Raw genomic sequence first — 17,234 nt, 5'->3', positions numbered from 1 at the left:
TGCTGCTCCTCATTATTGGCTGGTCACCTAAGTGCAGGGGCCTTAACAAGGGCTGGAGATAAGTCCATGGATGCACTTGGGAGAGAGTCCAGAAATCCCTGGAATGTAGGTAACCTGGGGTGGTGTACATTTTTGTCCAGAAAAAGTTTATTTTCATCAGATTTTCAAAATGCTTTTGGACTTAGAAAAAGTTAAGCAGCTGGTGTCAGAGTTCATCCTGCTTACGCCAGCAGGAATACTAGCCCAAGTCCTTGGGCTTTCAGGACATCCTTCCCACAAATCCGTTCTTGCTTGCAGCATTGAAAAAGCACCCCACCCTGCCCTGGTATATCCAGGCGGCTTTTCTATTACCTGCCTGCTCCCTGAGGCTGCCACTATCTCAGAATGCTAGAAGTTCCCACTCACAACCCTTTCCTATAGCAGCAAAACTATTTCCTTCCATTATGTTACAGGGAGAGAAGAAGGAGAAGGCAGTGTTTTGTGGTTTTCCAGGGACCCACTTTACTTTGCTAGGCTGTGTGACCCATTCAAAAATGATTTCACCCCCTCTCTGCCACTTTGTAGCTTCTCGTCTCTCTAGTATAATCTCCCAGGCAACCTGGCTGCCACCCTTGGCCTTTAGCTAAAGTGTGGGCTAGTTTGCTTCCCCATCACCAGATATTGCTTCCCATTCCCCAACCCTACTGGATCTCATCAAACACAATTTAATTAAAGATGGAGCCTTAAAATTAGATATATTGCCACTTGCCTCATTTCTAGAATTCTAGCTCTTAAAATGCTTCTTCAGTGATGAGGAAAAGAGTAAAAAAAATATGTAAGCACATCTTCAGCTACTACATTTGCTCAATACAGAGGAGAAAGAAGATATACCGTAATTTCCAAACATTTTACCTATAATTGACCCTCCTTCAAAGGTTGCTCTCCCAGCACTGAACAGTTCCAAGTAATCATAAGCTCACAGGCTTGGGAGGTAGGTGGGTCTGGATCAAATCTCAGCCTACCTCCTCCTTGTAGATGACCTTACACTTTACTTCAGCCCCCTGTTCTGCCTCCATCTGTGAGGTAGCAACAGTGTGTGCCACTTGCTGCCTCTGCCTCATGGGCTCATTGTACAAATTCAGTGAAAAGATGGTATGAATATTCCTGTACCATGCCCAGCATACAACACGTGCGATAACCATCAAATTGTATGCATATACCCCTGTGACAGCCACCAAATCTGTCCATTACAGTTGGTAACACTCTGGTGCCACTCATTGGGGGAGGCACCCCCTTGACAGAAGTTGTAGATTAAATTCTAGACCTACTTCAGGTCTATTGCTGTGGCCTTCGTGCCAACACACCTTCTGTGATGCTCCTGGGCCCATTTTGCTGGCCTGGAGGAATCGGAAGGGTACAGGTGTGCCTTCCCCAGCATACTTCAGAAAACCAACTTACCGTTGTAACTTCAGTTATGAGACAAAAGAAGTTCTGTGTGGATGTAATGTGTAGCATAGCGATTATAGTTAATGATGTAATGCTTGAAAATCACAGAGAAATGATCTTAAGTGTTTTTACCACAAAAAAGAAATGCTAATTATATGAGGCGATGGAGGTGTTAAGCTAACACTATGGTGGTAATGATTTTGCAATATTAAGTGTATCAAATCAGTATATTGTCCACCTTAAACTTACACAATGTCATGTGTCAGTTATGTCTCAATAAAGCAGAGGAAAACAAAAACAAACAATCCTAGAAAACCATCTGACCCTGAAAAACCTGTTTCTGTCCCAGCATATTTGCAGATCCGCCACACTGGCTGGCTGGGGGGAGCTGTATGGACGCACTGGCTACAACTACATTTTCTCAGGTGAGTGTTCAGCTGTGTCCTCTGTGACTAAGAACAAGAGCCTAATCATAGAGAATAGCTACCCCCAGCCACAGTGGAGAGTGCGAGCAAGCTGGGGAGAGACCGGGGGCCACATTTTATCACTTGAGATATTTGGGATAGAAGACCACCAACACACGGGGCATCTGTGGTGAAAAGACACAGGAGCTGCTGGTGGGGGAGGAGGCTGGTCAGGAAGCCTCTGGGTGGAGCCCCATGGCACGGCCTCCATGCTTACTGACAGGTTTCTCTGGCAGGGGGTGCAGATGATGCCTGGGCAGATGCAGAGGACGTTACAGAGGAGGACTGTGCTCTTCGGTCAGTGCCTGATTGTTGTGGGTCTGGGCTTGTGGGTCGGGGTGTCTGACCAGTGGTGGCCATTTTCACATTGACAGTGTTGATTCATCCCTGGTCCAGGTAAGTGGATTCGCACCCTTCCTCCCCCGCCAAGTCCATGAAATAGGGTTGTTGTGCATCCCGTAGCTTCACACCAAAGCGAGCGTTATTGAACACTTGAGCAGCCTTTCTTCACCCAGCTGCACATCAGGATCCCAGAGATAATGTGGCAGCCCTGGGTTCCTGGTACCACGGTCAGAGACAAGGCCCAGGCATTTGTGTCTGTCTTTAAGCCCTACAATTTCCAGGGTATGGCTGGATGGTGACGGCTGGCTGGCCTGCCTGCCAGGTGTCACATAGCACACCTGGTGCTGAGGCACAGGGCAAGGGCCTCAGTACCCATGTGAAAGATGCAGAAACTAGAAGTTCCACAGCTGTGTGATTGGTGCCATGAGAGTACTTGATACAAACACGGATTTTCGGCCCCTTTAACGGGCTAGTTCACACTCTTCGAACCTTCTTTCAAAATGTTTTTAGAAAACATGATAGGATACTTTGGAAAAGCTCTTTTGCATGGTCTCTGCCACATGGAAAGTCTTTAACTGGTATCGAGTGTCTTTGGAATGCACATGAGCACCCTAGTAAAATCAGCTGCCCGAAATCATGGCTCAGTCCCTGAAAGGCATCTTGCTGTGCCCAGGGTTCTGCCTGTTAGTTCCAAGAGCAGCAGCTCTGGCTTGTGCTCAGGAATGTTTGGCTCTTCCCCCAAGGTCAGCTGACCTCTGCCTCAGCCAGGCCGGCTTCCACAACATGTACTGTTCTTGGCGAGGAGACTGCTAGGGACAGCTAAGCAGTGAGCATTTTAAAAAAAATTAATGGTGACTGTTTACTCATTCTACTTTTGCCTTAATCTGTGTGACTGATCACAAGGCTGTCTGGGGATTAGAAAAATTGAATCTTTCTCCTCGCTTCATAGGCCTGCTGAGTAGAAGGAATTCACTTGGTAGTATTTCATGATCTGTTGATAAGGTAGCTTTAAAAAGTCCATCTCCCATCAAGAATTTCAATCTGTTACGTCCTGAGCAAGCTGTGGCTAAAAATGGTTATAAAAGGTGGAGGGGTATAAACTCTAATGGAAACTCAAAGACTCTATCAGCCACCAGCTCGCTGCTTTTTAGAACTCGGAGATAATCTTCAGTCTTCTGGTTTATTGTCAAGCTGAGCCAGAAATCCTTTTCCTGGTTCAGGGCTGCAAATTGCTTCTTTGAAATGCATCACAGAGTTGGGGGTAATCGCTCAGAAAGTCACCTTCTCTGCACCTTCTCTAGAACCAGTTTTCCTGTCTCCCCCTTCCTCCATCTTCTGGAGAAGGGAGACACGTTCTTGCTGGTGATGTCTGTGCTACCTTGAATGTGCTCCCCACCCCTCAAACTTTTCTGAATGAATGTGCAGTGCAACTTCTCCCTCTGGCTCTTTGTTTCAGAAGTTCCGACACACATCTTTTTGATAAGGTCAGAGGCTATGACATCAAGCTGCTTCGGTACCTGTCAGTCAAATACATCTGTGACCTGATGGTAGAGAACAAGAAGGTGAAGTTTGGCATGAAGTAAGTACAGGGCACCCACTGTGAAATGGGCACAGGCAGTGTGTTTACAGGCCTGTGTTCACCTGTGTTCAGGTTGGTGATGGTACACAGCAGCAGTTACTGAGGGCTCACCAGGTGCCAGGTTTTGTGTGGAGGGCTTTCTGTCATCCTTTCATAGTGTCTTCAAACAGCCCTATAATACAGGTTCTAGTGTCAACCCTTCCTGCAGGCAAGAAATGAAAGCACAGAGAGATTAAGTAACTTGCCTAAGGTCATCCAGATGGAAACTGAGGGAGCCGGGGGTCTCTAACCTATGCTGTGCTGCTGCCTTCTCTTAGGCTCCCACGAAGATTTGCCTTTGGCTCCAAGTTAGACACCATTTCTCATAGATTATTAGAGCCTCTTTCAAAATGGAACAAAAATACCAATTTTTTTTTTTTTTTTTTAACAATATGAACCAAATCTTCATGTGATAAGACAAAAGAAAAAAAATGGAACCTGGATGAGGGTTTTGAAATTATTTTGAAATTTTACTAATTTTTTATAATACTGACTTTTAATTATACTGAGGTTTTCCTAGAAAATATGGCAGACTGAGGCTAAGTTACAGTTTAGCTCTCTGCAGATATCTGGCTAGTCCCTTATCCCTTCTTCCATCTGTCAGAACAATCCCAAGTCTTCACCTTCTGGATGCTCTTTGTCCCCTGTTTAGGAGTGTCCTCAGAGAATGCTGAGGCGAGAGTCCCCTAGAGTGATTGGCTCTCATCTGACTCCACACTCTGGTCAGCCTGTGCTGCCCTCATCTGTGGGACCTAGGTGGAAGGTGGTTCTGCAACCGTAGGTTCTGGTTGTGGCTGCTGTAGGGTTAAAGGGAGAGTAACCTCTCTGGCTTAATAAGTTAGGGTAGAGGACAGTTAACATTTCTTAATTGTTCAAAGTAAGCACTGCTGAAGGGCACCATTTGTAACTCTGAAGAGTAGTTTCTGTAGCAAGAGGTTCATTGAACTTGTTACGATGCTCATTGGGGAATGGTGTGTGTGTGGTGTTGTGGTGCCGTAACATATTGTGTCCTGTCTTGTAGTGTAACCTCCTCTGAGAAGGTGGACAAAGCCCAGCGCTATGCCGACTTCACTCTCCTCTCCATCCCGTATCCAGGTAGGGAGCTCCTGTCAGGGTCTAGTCAAGTGACAGGCTTCCAAGGGCTGGGGGCCCTCGGAGGCCATCAGCAGGCCTTTTGTACTTAGGTGTGTAAGTGTTCCAGAGCTTTCCGGGAGGATCTTGTGTCGGTCCATGGAGCACACTGGGGCTCCCAGTCTAGGCTTTTACACTCAGGGCAGGGCACTGTCCTGAAAGGGGCTTTCGCCTTGGAGGGTTGAGTCCTGGCTCAGGTACTCACGACCACAACCTTGAACGAATTACTTCATCTCTCCCAGCCTAAAGTTTTCTCAGGTATCATTTGGAACTGAGAAAGGCTTAGCTCAGCATTTTGTTGTCAAGATTGGATGAGATCACATTTATCAAAGTGCTCTGTGCAGGCAAAGTGTAAAGTGACATTGTTAGTGCTTCGGGTCAGCAACTAATCATGGTAGTTTGTCCCGAGCAGCTCTGAACCTTTGCATGTCTGAAGTTGGCCCAGGTGGGGCTGTACCGGTGGTAGAAGAATATAATTTCTGTGCCCCCAGTTGCACATAGTTGGTGGTGGCCTCACCACGTTGCAGAGCATGTCGGTGTACACAGAGCTAGCTGCATTTGTCTCTGGTGTATAGACATGTATGCAGCCTGTACCCAGGACAATATTCTCTTCACTGGACACTAAAGCTTTGTTGGCCCAGTTGATAACATGTAAGTTTCTGGTGACACCTACTTGTTCAGCAAGGGAGGCCAAGGAGCCCTAACAGCAGTGTAAGACTTTGTCAACAAACTGCAGGAAGTGTACTCTTTCTCCTTGAAACATCTCTCCTGCTTCTCAGCAACAGCATCTGCCTTCAGTCCTGTGCTGGACCTTGTCTCCTCATCTTGTAGCCACATAGTCATTAGCAAGGACAGGCCAGTGACAGCAGTTTGCTGCATACCCAGGAGGCCTTCTCACTAGAATGGCAAGTTCATCTAGTGCCTGGTGGGGAGAGCGAATCCTCATCATTGTAAGCTGGTGACCTCAGATAGCCTGGTACTCTCACAGTGACTTCCACCAGAGTCTCTTCACTCTTCTCTGCCAGCTTAGCATTTGGTGCCTTGCAGAGCTGGGCTTGAGTCCCAGCCGTAGCACTGTGTATCCTTGAACAAGTCCGTTAAAAGCCTTCTGAGCATTGGTTTCATTCTCCATAAATTGAAGATAATGGTGCGTATTTCATAGTCAAGTGCCAGACCCGTCCCTAACAGGTGTTCGTAAACACCAGGCCACATGACAGGTACATGGCAGAAAAAACGTAGAGAGGCTCCTCTTCCGTAAAAGCCACTTTGGGCAGATGCAGATGTAATGGTGACGCCATGAGCTTGACAGCATCAGAGCTGCACCGTGACAAGAGTGTCCCAACCACGGCGTCGTACACTGGAACTGCCAGGCAGATCCGGCTTTCAGATCAGGCTCTCAACTCCCAGGAGACGCTTTGAGGACACTTCACAGACGGAAGTGCTCTGTGGAACAGGAAAGGTCCGTGTTGCCTGAGGAACCAAGCATCACTTTCTTTGTTTATATTTAGGTTCTAAGTAGTATTTACTTACAAAAAATAGTTCTGCTAGAAGTTTGAAAAACACTGCTCCAGAACAATAGCACAATATCCTTTCTACCATAGTTTGGCAGCTTGTTACAACTCCTGAAGTATTAACACCTTGTGTTTGACTCAGTTATTCATTAGGCCATGATGCGGCTAACTAGGGGGTAAAGATGTTCATGACAGTGTCTGTTTGTACTAGCAAAATGTGGGAAATGTCATCACTGAAATAATGATTGCCTAAATGATGGTACAGCCATTGATAGTATAATGAAATATTGCATAGTCAGAAAAATACTTTAATTTTTTGACATGGAACAGTGCTTAAGAGGCTAAGCAGGATACAACATTATATAAAATAGTCCTCCTTTATTTGCAGTTTCATTTTCCACAGTTTTAGTTATCCATGGTTAACCAAGGTCTGAATATATTAAGATTATGGAAGATTCCAGAAATAAATACTCCACAAGTTTTAAATTGTGTGCCATCCTGCATAGCATGATGAAATCTCACGCTGTCACTCTCTGTTCTGCTCGGGATGTGAATCATCTCTTTGTGCAGCCTTTCCACACTGTTTATGCTGTACCTGACCATCAGCCACTTGGTAGCCCTCTTGGCTCTCAGATTGACTGTCGTGGTGTCACAGTGCTTGTGTTCAAGTAACCCTTTATTTTATACCTAATTATGGCCCCAAAGCATAGGAGTAGTGACATTGGCAATGTAGACATGCCAGCGAGAAGCTGTAAAGTGTACGTATGTATGGGAAAACCAGTACACATAGGGTTCAGTACTGCGTGTGGTTTCAGACATCCACTGGGGATCTTGGAACGTATCCTCCATGAATCAGAAAGGATGACTGGTACAATGTCTTTCTTAAAAAAAGATTTTATTTATTTATTTTTAGAGAGAGGGGAGGGAAGGAGGAAGAGAGGGAGAGAAACAATTACTGGTTGCCTTTTGCATGCCCCCAACTGGGGGCCTGGCCCACACCCCAGGCATGTGCCCTGACTGGGAATCGAACCAGCAGCCTTTTAGTTTGTAGGCTGACGCTTAATCCACTGAGCCACCACAGTCAAGGCTACCATTTCAACTACATAAGGGAAAAAGTACTTACACAAAAGGTTGAGAAGGAAGTATGCTAAAATTGTAAGGTGATAAGCTCTGTGAATTTTTTCCTGTTCTTCCCAAAATGTCTATATACTACATCTGATAGTTCTACATTGAGGGGAAGGTGGGAGGGATCAATGAAAACAAAGGCAAAGGTAGGGGAGTCGCCATTGCACATACAGGTAAGGGGAAGGGAGAAGCACTTTTTACTTTCTATACTTACGTTCTTGAGTCTCTTCACATGCTTGTATTACTTCATAAAAAGGAAAAGAACCCTGGCTAGTGTGGCTCAGCTGGTTGGAGCGCCGTCCTGTAAACTGAAAGGTTGTGGGTTCGATTCTCAGTCAGAGCACATGCTGGGTTATGGGTTCCATCCCTGGTTGGGATGTGTGCAAGGCCAATTGATCGATGTTTCTCACATCAATGTTTTTCTCCCTCACTCTCCCCCTTTCTTTCCCTCCATCCAAAATCAATAAGCATGTCCTTGATAGAGGATTTTAAAAAGGCAGGGGTGGAGGAGCATGACAAACTTACCGTTACCCAAACCAGGTCACTGAAATGGGCTTTGCGAAGGTTTCAGGGCCTCATTTAAGCCCTCTAATGACTTGGAGGCCCGGACAGGAACTATGATGGTATCACTTCTAGTTATCAAACCAACTTGGGCTTAGACGGGCCCTTGAAAGTGAGAAGTGTTCTTGGAGCACTTCCTACAGGGCACCAAAATAGATGGACCAAAAACTCCAAGCAGGAGTCTGATTTGCTTCCTCCTCGAGTGTGGCTGTTCTCCCTCCACTCAGTCCCATTTCTTGGCCTCCCAGTAGGAACAGAAATCTGTTCGGGTAATGAATGTTGGAAATTGCCCTGGGTACTGAGTCTATTTTAATTCTATTTGTTTCTCACAAAAAAATTGCTTCTGCATCAAAGGCTGGTCAAAGCGTATCCTAGAGTCTACGGTGTTGATTTGAGCAGCTCGAGTTTGAGAAAACAGCACTTCACAGGAGCTCTGAGAGATAATTGATATCTTCTTAACCTGGGCTCACAGCTCGGTACCTTCATCTGATATTTGTATGTCTTCTTTCTCCCAGGCAGGCACCCAAGAATAGTCGGAAGTGTTATAGCTGAGGATTGTTCCCTGACTTTTGAGGCAGAAGTGAGGTTTGGGGGATTCGAGTGCAAAAGTGTGTGTGGGGTGAGAGCCCAGTCTACAGAACACACGGCCTGTGTCTCCAAACCTTCTTTTCCAGAGAAGCCTTTTCTTTCCTCCTTGGGCCTCAGATAGGAACTTCGCCCCATAGTAGTGGCTGGAGAATTCCATCTGAGTTTTTTGGCTTGTGGACACTTGCAGGGAATTTGGACAACTGTTTTGCCTTTGGGATCTCACCAAAGTGGAACCTATGGCCAAAGCCATGTGCCCTCCAGTTTGTGTTGGCCCTGGCTGAGGAACTGAGAATCACTGCAAGAAGCTACTTTCAAAGTGCCTCTTTCCCGTCCCTGTGGCGTGAAGCCCCAGCAGCCCACGGGTGCTCACTATGCCGTGCTGTGAGAGCAAGCCTCACTCTTTCTGAACTACACAGGCGACTGTGGGCTCTTGTTGCCACAGCGTGGTGATGGTAGTGTGCTGCCATTTGAATGCGATTTGTACCAGTGCTCTGCTAGGTGTTTTATGTGTGTTACTTCATTTTATCCTTAACTATGTTACAAATGAGAAAATCAAGGCTTAGAGAATTGAAACAACGTGTTCGCAGTCACAGAGCTAAGCAAAAAGCTGAGATTTGAAGCTGGGAATGTTGCCTAAGCCCTTTTCTCTCTGCTGTTACTATCCATATTCCTGAGGGTTTACCCTAGTGGAGTTTTGTAAAATTTTTCCAGCAAAGTACCTCTTGGCCAGGTTTGTTGGATATGGGCGTGTCTTCTGAGCACCTGTCCATTTCAGGCACTGTCAGGCATCCTTTCCAGGATGTCACAGTGTACAGTGCTCACCAAAAGCCTGCAGTGTTGGTATCAGAGCGGAGAGGAGTGATCTTCTGTAACTGCGTAAATTGCTGAGATGGTGTTGATGATGCTCAGGTGGTAAGCCATGCTTTCTGTTTGCTGGCTGTTGGCACTTCAGGGGCGTGTAGGACAAAGGGAGCTGAAACAAAGGAGAAGTGACCAAATAACCAGCAAGCACAGACGGGGAGAGATACACAGAGGTGTACAGGCAGGTTATATGTCCTTGGAAAGGCATGTAACTAGAAACGAGAGGAGCTCAGGAGGCTTGTTCCCTGTCTCTCACCTGCCCATTTTATTCCCTTTCTGCCTCCCCCACCCCGCACACATGGGTCACAGTAGCTGTGGCTTCATCTGGGGCCTGCCAGTGTGGAGGAGTGTGTGAGCTGGTGGCCACCTCAGGCCCCTAGCACTTGGCATCTCAGGAGACTGGGCTGGAAAGAGTGGTATCATAACTCTGCCCTTCTTTTCCAGGCTGTGAATTTTTCAAGGAATATAAGGATCGGGATTACATGGCTGAAGGGCTCATTTTTAACTGGAAGCAGGTATGAACAATAACATTCGTCAACTTGGGTCTTAATGTTTCTTTGTAAAGGGATACTGTTGAGAGCAGCTAGCAATCTTTTTGGAGAAAACAACTACCCTTTTTCTTTCTTTTCTCTTCCCTGAATGAGTCTCATTATTTTTTCTCTCTCTTCTTGTATGTAAATGTTTACATTCTTATCGTGTAGACTTTACTTTCTCCCTTTAGTTTCTCCCTTTCTTTAAAGGAGTTTCCAGGGACAAGGTAGGAAAAGTCCTTCCTCTTTGTTCCGCCGTCTGTGTCAAGAGGGGGACCAGCAATCTGTCCCTTCCCCAGCTAGGGGGAGCAGGCCACAGGAGCCTGCTGGAGGCTGCATGCAGGTCACTCACATCTGTCTCAGCAGTAAATGGTCAAATGGCCAACTGAAAAGCTCCGCTTGGCAGCAGTATCTGGTCCCTTTCATTTTTAAGCTCTCACTCCCAGGGCAGCAGAGGCATCAGGCCCGGAGAAGGCAAGCACTGTGGAGGGACATCATGCCTGCTTGTGGTGGCCACACCTTCAGGGCCACAACCTGCCCTGTCACCATGACTTCTCCTTGTGGCCAGCCTGCATCTCACAGGTGTCTTTTCTGTCCCCAGGACTACGTCGATGCCCCACTGAGCATCCCTGACTTCCTGACTTGCTCTCTAAACATTGACTGGAGCCAGTATCAGGTGAGGGGCCTGACTCTAGCAGGGCAGAGTAAGGGAAGGAGACAAGAGGACCATTGGTACCTGCCCCACAAGTCCGTCATGCAGATACCTGAAGGCCTGGCTGGTGACCTTTGACCTTTCATAGCCTAGGAAAAAAGGAACTGCTTGTCTGTTTAACTCTCTCTTCTGATTTGCTCTTGGCCCAGAAAATATAAGTTTTCTGAACGTGACTCACTCAAAGATTTGCATCCACCAGGGGTTCTTTTTTCAGAGAACCTCATGGTGGCTGCTTTCTAGTCCTGGGCTTTAGTGAGTTTTCATTTTTCCTTTTAAATGTGTGTTCTGCCAGAGGAAGTGCAGAGCTGCCTGACCCCATTTGATTATAGAAACGTTAAAATTATTTCCATTGTGCTCCTCTTTGTCGCCATCTACTGTGGAGGAGGCCTCAGCCTCACTGGATGGATCCATCTCTCTCCTGTGTTTAGTCCTCCGTACAAACCCAAAGGCTGTCAGCCGTCTCCTGGCCACTTGCTTCAGCCAGGACAAGTAGCCTTGTTCTCCCACCACCTTCCCCACATCTGTCACTTCTGTCTGGATGCCACCTTCCAGCCTCCTCTTGTCTGGCTGAGACACTGCCTTGAGGATTTGGCCTGGGTGTTCATTCCAGGAAGATTTCCAATATCTTTTATCCCCCATCTCCAGGGTCAGATGTCTTTATCTGCATTCCCATTGACCCCCTGGGCATATCTATCATGGAATTTTCCAGTGAGCCGTGGTCGGTGATTCAGAGCTCTGCTTCTCCCGTCTCCAGTAGACTGAGCTCCTGGAGGATGGGGAACCACGGCCTGTGCATCCACAGCACAGAAATGCACAGAGCCTAGAGCTGGAAAGGCTGAGCCAGTGACTACCTTGAAAACATCCCGTTTCCCTCTTCCTCCTCCTCCAGGTCTGGACAGTTCCCATCCAGCCACGAGGTCTCAGAGAGGCCCCACCTGCTTGTTAAGCAACTGTGTTCTCCCATAAGATCTTGGATTTTGTTTTCAAGGTAGCAAGTGGTCTGTAAAGGTAGAGGCTGTGCTTATCTCATTTTATCTTGTACAGTCAGCCCCTAGTCACAAAGCAGGAGCTTCATAACTGTTTCAGTGAATGAGTTAAGAGTGGTGTCAGGTCTTCTCTATACAGGTGTTTTTATAAGAGAGGGAGTTTTAGGAAGGAGAGCAGGCCAGTTTGTTGTGGCCCAGAAGCCTGGAGAAGGAACAGGTACAGGGGCCCCGCTTCCTTCTGATTTTATTGTATGTAGAGGTGTCGAGTCACACTTACCCTCCCTTGTGGCATATTCTTTCTCCTTATGCAGATGCAAACTGGATCCGATAAACTATTTACCAAACAAGATGTAACTGTAGGGGTTGAGTGTATTGACACTGCCAAGGACATGTGTCTCTCTACAAAGGAGTTCTGTCTAATATAAGCCCTGGATCTAGGCCCCAGCTTGCTCAGCCTTTCTTGCAGGGCCCTATGGCCTTGAGCAAATGACCTCACTTGTCTCTGAAAGTGGAGTTGACAATACCTACTTCAGTGTCGTGGCAAGGTTCAAGTATGATTACTGTTTGAAAGTGTCCTCTTAACTGAAATGCCAATTTTAATGACGATAATTAAGAACTAGGCTACTAGCTTGCTAACTCAAGGGAGTGAACACTAATAACGTTCCAGACACAAAAGTAGAAGAAGGGCAGGGCTTCCTCCCAAAAGTCTTGCTTCTCCAGTTGCTCGTTGGTCTTACTGGGCCTCCAACCATCCTCTTCCTCAGCCAGGTGTAGATTCTGGCCTTTCAGTCCCTTCAGCATGGGGTCCAGGGCTCCACTCACTCCTCATCTCCCCAGGTGACCTCATTCATCAGTCACTCCATTAGTCCACTGCCTCTCCTGGCAGTCTGCATCTACATCATCTTCCTCAAGTATCCCTCCATGCAGCCACCTCAAACTCAAGCTGTCTTAAATGGAATTGGCCACAACCTACAGTACCCCTGGGAGGGCCTAGATGCCCTAGGGCACCATTTACCTAGATGCTCATACTTGAAACGTGGGTGCTTTTCTTCTCCCACATCCATGGCCAGGCCTGTCAGTTCTCAAAATCTCTGTCCCTGGTGAAACACTCCAGTCCTTCTTGCCTCCATCTCTCAACCTAGTTCAGGCCACGGTCATCTCAGTGAACCTCCTGCCTGAATGTGGGGCACATGGAGGGGCACCTGGAAACAGTGAATGTAAAGCACTTGAATAGGGCCTCTCAGGTTGCAGTATACAAATCATGGCACAAAGTAATCATTGTCATCCCCTTCCCTAAAACCTGCCACTGACTTTTACCGTTTTCCTCAGAGTAGGGTCCAAGGATCCTTAGGTGGCCCACCCAGTTCCTCATGTCCTATCCTTGTTCTTGAGACTGGCCATCCTCTCCTCCAGCCCCACTGGCCACCTTTCAGCCCTTGGGGAAGAGTGCTTTCCAGGTTTGCACATGCTATTCTCCCTACCAGAAACACTTGTCTGCTTTCCCTCCTCTTTTCTTATATGCATGTCACCACCTCCAAGAAGTCTTCCCTACTGGTCCCCATGGAACAGGCTAGTGCCACAATGACACAGTCCTGCAGCATCCTAGAGGCCTCTTTTCAGTGTGCACACCTGTGGCAGTCCACTTTGCCTTCCCTTGACTGCAGCCCCATGAGGGTTGAGTTGCCATTCACCACTGTGCCCCAGGGCCCAGCCCTCAGGGACATTCACAGTGGGAGCACTGTGGCAGTACCCGTGTGGGTCTTACTGCCCTCCCTGTGATCAGACCGAATTCCATAGAGGTCTGCTTTTTCTTTCTGTGCCGTAAGACCCCTTCCAGCATCTTCTCCTCAAGCTAGCCCCTGACAGTGAATAGGCAGCAAAGGAACATTCTACAGGTGTGTCCTAGTACCTAAGCACTAAGCTGTGGGGATGCAGAGATGCCAAAATGGTTTCTGCCATCATTGGGCTCGATCTAGGAAAAGAGCCAACAACATAACCATCACCTGCATAGTAGAGGTATTGACCAGCGGCCACAGAAGGTGACTCTGTAGAGAACATAATGGGGCTGGGCCTTTGCATGAGGAGTGTGCCAGCCGGGGGAATGAGTACTCTGGGCATAGAAACATAAACAGAGGCAAGGTGCCCAACTCTGCACCCAGAGACTTTTTCATGGAGCATGTCAGATAAAAGAGTCAGATAAGGTTTTAATGTATTTCTCAGGTCTTCCTCACCTTCTGCACCACTGTTTCTTACTTTGGTATTATAGGAAAAGTCTCTGCAGTGTAGCATGCTATAAGAGCCTGAACTTCGAAGTCTGGCAGGACTGGGTTAATGCTCCAGCTCAGTTTAGCTCTGTGACCTTCGGCCTGTACCATCCCATCGCTCCCCAGCCTGTGGCTCCTACCCAGGACTAGGCTCATTGTGAATTTGCTACCTCTCTCTGATTGTCAGTGTCCCCTTCGAATAACCACCATGACTGAAACTGTGCAGTTCAGTCCTTGGTCGCGTCCTGCCACACCTGACTGATGCATCTTCCCCAGCCCATCTGACTTCCCTGGGCTTTGTGCTGCGTAGTTCTTGCCTCCTGCTCCTGCTTTTCCCCACCCTGTGAGAACCACAGCTTTGAGGGAATCTATTGGCAATGGTGTGTGTGGTACATTTGAGTCAGATGAGTGGAGACCCCTGTGCTACTACAGGTAATGACTTCATTAGTGCAGCATTGCAGCGCTATCTCTGGAGCTGCAGAAAGTGGGTCAGAACTCTCCAGAGGCTGTGGGAGGGTCAGGTAAATGAGCCTGTTTTCAGTTCCTGGGAAAACCATGCCAATTACAGGTGCCAAGTTCACCCTCCCCCAGGGGAAGTGCTCTCTCACAGGCGCCCTCCACCCACCCTGCACAGCCCTAGAACACTGATAAGCAGCTGTGTGGAGAGGCTGCCCCACTAGGGGGGAGGGGGCTGCAGAACTAGGTCAAGCTCCTCCATGGAATTCCCGATTACAAGTGGACTATTTCTAAGAGCATCTGGTCTAGGCCTCTTACTTGATCTAGAACAGAGGTCCTAGTCTCTTTACAGCCTTTGCCTGTTTTTCATCTTCCACCTTATGGGCCTCCTGTTTTAAAAGATTCTGTCTGCCAACAGACTGTATTTACTATTCATCAAAAAACAGAGTATGCAGTGAATAACAGTAAAAAGTGAAAAAAGTGTAGTAGATGAGAAGATTGGTATTTTCCTTGGTTTTGGTGATGTGATAGCAGATGAAGGAATGGCTCTTCCTGTTTGGCAGCCACAGCTATCAGCTCAAGGCTCTTTGTTTGCTGCTATTAGCCCCCTGGAGAGCCCTGTGGGGAGCCCAGGGCTCAGAGGAGGCTGCTGGTGGGTTGCCCAGGCTTCTGCATGGCTTCCCCTTCCTCACTGTCATGTTGGGACAGAGCTCACTGAGTAGGGGCCTCGGGAGACCCGTGGGGTGAGGGTGTAGGGAAAGGAGGTCTCAAAATGTTGAATGAAATCTCTGATTGTCTGGTATTTGGAACCAAGAGCCCTGGGTATTTTCTTTTTTAAATACTTCCAATGCCCTGTTTGAATTAAATATCTGTTCCTAGACCCCTTTTATTTTTCCTTCCCTAACAGAGTTGGGACCTGGTGCAACAAACACAAAACTACCTGAAACTGCTGCTTTCCATAATTAACAGCGATGGTGAGTCTGCCTCTGCCTGAGCCCTCAAGCCATTGGATCTCCTGGGTGTTCCCAGGTTGTGACACTGAGAATGTGTGTTTGCGGGGACCACACAAGTCCCTTTTGCTCTGTGGTGGAATGATTTGGGGATTCTCTTCTCCATTGGCAGCTTTATTCCACATCCTCAAAACCCTAGGAGACAAAATCACGAACTCATTACTATCTAAACCCCACTGGGTCAGCTGGCTTTTGAGCATCAGCGTTATGTGGGGGGCCGAAATGGCCTTTTAATTCAGAAAGATGAGTGAAAATCAGTCCTGGCTTCTTATTGGGTATCAGCAAAAGCCCAGAGAACACCAGTCACCCACCTCAGTTGGCCTTTTTGATTGCATAGGACACGGTGTCTCTGGAGCAGGCTGACTCTTACTTTTTTACGTCAGTCAGGAATTCCATGGGATTGCACTTGCTTGAAGAAGTGGAAATACATTAGCTTATATAACCAACAAGGCCCAAGAACAGAGCCGGGCACCTAACAAATACCACAAAGACTCTTCTCATTTCTCACACCCACTGTCTAATTAGCTTCATGGCCAGCAACCGTTCTAGACTTGTTTCCTGCCGTCTAAACTCCCCCAGAAGCAACAGACTGTTTCTGTCCCAGAGCTTATGCTCATAGGCCCGTCTCTGAACCAGTCACTGGCCAGGTTTGCAAGAGCCACATTTCTGTTCCTGGAGCTAGGCGGTGATTCTCTGTCTGGTGCAGCACTGCCCCTCAGGGGGCTTCTGCAGAGTCAGGTGTTGTACGAACTAGGGAAAGCCTACCTATATTTGGTGGGTGTCAGCCAGGGACTCTAAATGTTCTTGAGACACCCCTGTAGAGTGAATTGGTTTCCCCTGAAATACCTGTAGTGCCCTCCCTGAGAAGTGCTGGGCAGTGACACGCAGTTCAGGCCCACTTACATGACTTGGGCAAAGCGGACTGTCCAAGCATCACTGCTTCCCTAAAAGTACCCTGTAGCCAGAAGAAAGAGGTGCTGCAGACAGACAGGTACCCACCACCCACCCCTCTCTGGGATGAGATTGGAGAAGAACTCGGGAAAGCCCACCAGGAAGAGGGAGACTAGGGGTGGTCTGGCTTTCACACCAGGCCGGGGGTGGGTGACATGCTTCCTTCTCATCAGCCTATGTTTGCTTCTCTTCCGGGTTCCTGAGTAGACGACAGCGGGCTGCTAGTACACTGTATCTCAGGCTGGGATCGGACCCCCCTCTTCATCTCTCTTCTGCGCCTTTCCTTGTGGGCTGTGAGTACAGATGGGCAGGGTGGGAGGTCAGGGAGCATTCAGAACTTAGCCCATACCAAGACCTACCCTTTGGGAGCATGAGGAAGTAGGTAGCTCTGGGGAGTAAAGATTTGGAGTGAGGTGGTGTGTTTAACCCTGTTTCTGAAGGTTGTTGGGCAGCCTCACCACTGGGTTTGTAGCTGTGGTTCAGCTCCTGGAACGAGGAGGGGGCTTTGTCTCGGGGAGGCATCTTCCTGATCTTGGCTTGTCTTCCCTGTCCCTTCCAGGATGGGCTCATCCACACGTCCCTAAAGCCTGCTGAGATCCTCTACCTAACAGTGGCCTATGATTGGTTCCTCTTTGGGTAAGCCTTTGGGGAATGTCAGGTTTTGGGTGGGAGCAGTGCCATGAGAACTACATTTCTGTG

At 47.8% G+C, this 17,234-nt stretch overlaps 1 protein-coding gene across 8 annotated transcripts in view; it reads left to right on the top strand.

The window, feature by feature from the left end:
- MTMR14 (myotubularin related protein 14) overlaps window positions 1-17,234 on the top strand; it is a 55,064-nt gene that overhangs the window by 18,249 nt on the left and 19,581 nt on the right. For 6 of the 8 annotated variants that reach the window (XR_006784932.1, XM_045832451.1, XM_045832447.1 and 3 more), the window contains exons 4-12: window positions 1,775-1,850; window positions 2,126-2,186; window positions 3,688-3,810; window positions 4,871-4,944; window positions 10,071-10,141; window positions 10,758-10,832; window positions 15,482-15,548; window positions 16,743-16,828; window positions 17,095-17,171. Coding sequence is in view for 7 of the 8 variants with exons in the window: in XM_045832451.1 (XP_045688407.1) it covers window positions 1,775-1,850; window positions 2,126-2,186; window positions 3,688-3,810; window positions 4,871-4,944; window positions 10,071-10,141; window positions 10,758-10,832; window positions 15,482-15,548; window positions 16,743-16,828; window positions 17,095-17,171 (710 nt within the window). In the remaining variant the exon portion in view is untranslated. The remainder of the gene's footprint in view (window positions 1-1,774; window positions 1,851-2,125; window positions 2,187-3,687; window positions 3,811-4,870; window positions 4,945-10,070; window positions 10,142-10,757; window positions 10,833-15,481; window positions 15,549-16,742; window positions 16,829-17,094; window positions 17,172-17,234) is intronic. The other 2 variants (XM_045832448.1, XM_045832449.1) reach the window with 2 other exon arrangements.

The sequence above is a fragment of the Phyllostomus hastatus genome, unplaced genomic scaffold (genome assembly GCF_019186645.2).
Source record: "Phyllostomus hastatus isolate PE091 unplaced genomic scaffold, TTU_PhHast_1.1 phas_contig_16, whole genome shotgun sequence".
NCBI classification, from domain to species: domain Eukaryota; kingdom Metazoa; phylum Chordata; class Mammalia; order Chiroptera; family Phyllostomidae; genus Phyllostomus; species Phyllostomus hastatus.
This window is presented reverse-complemented; position numbering and strand designations above follow the sequence as displayed.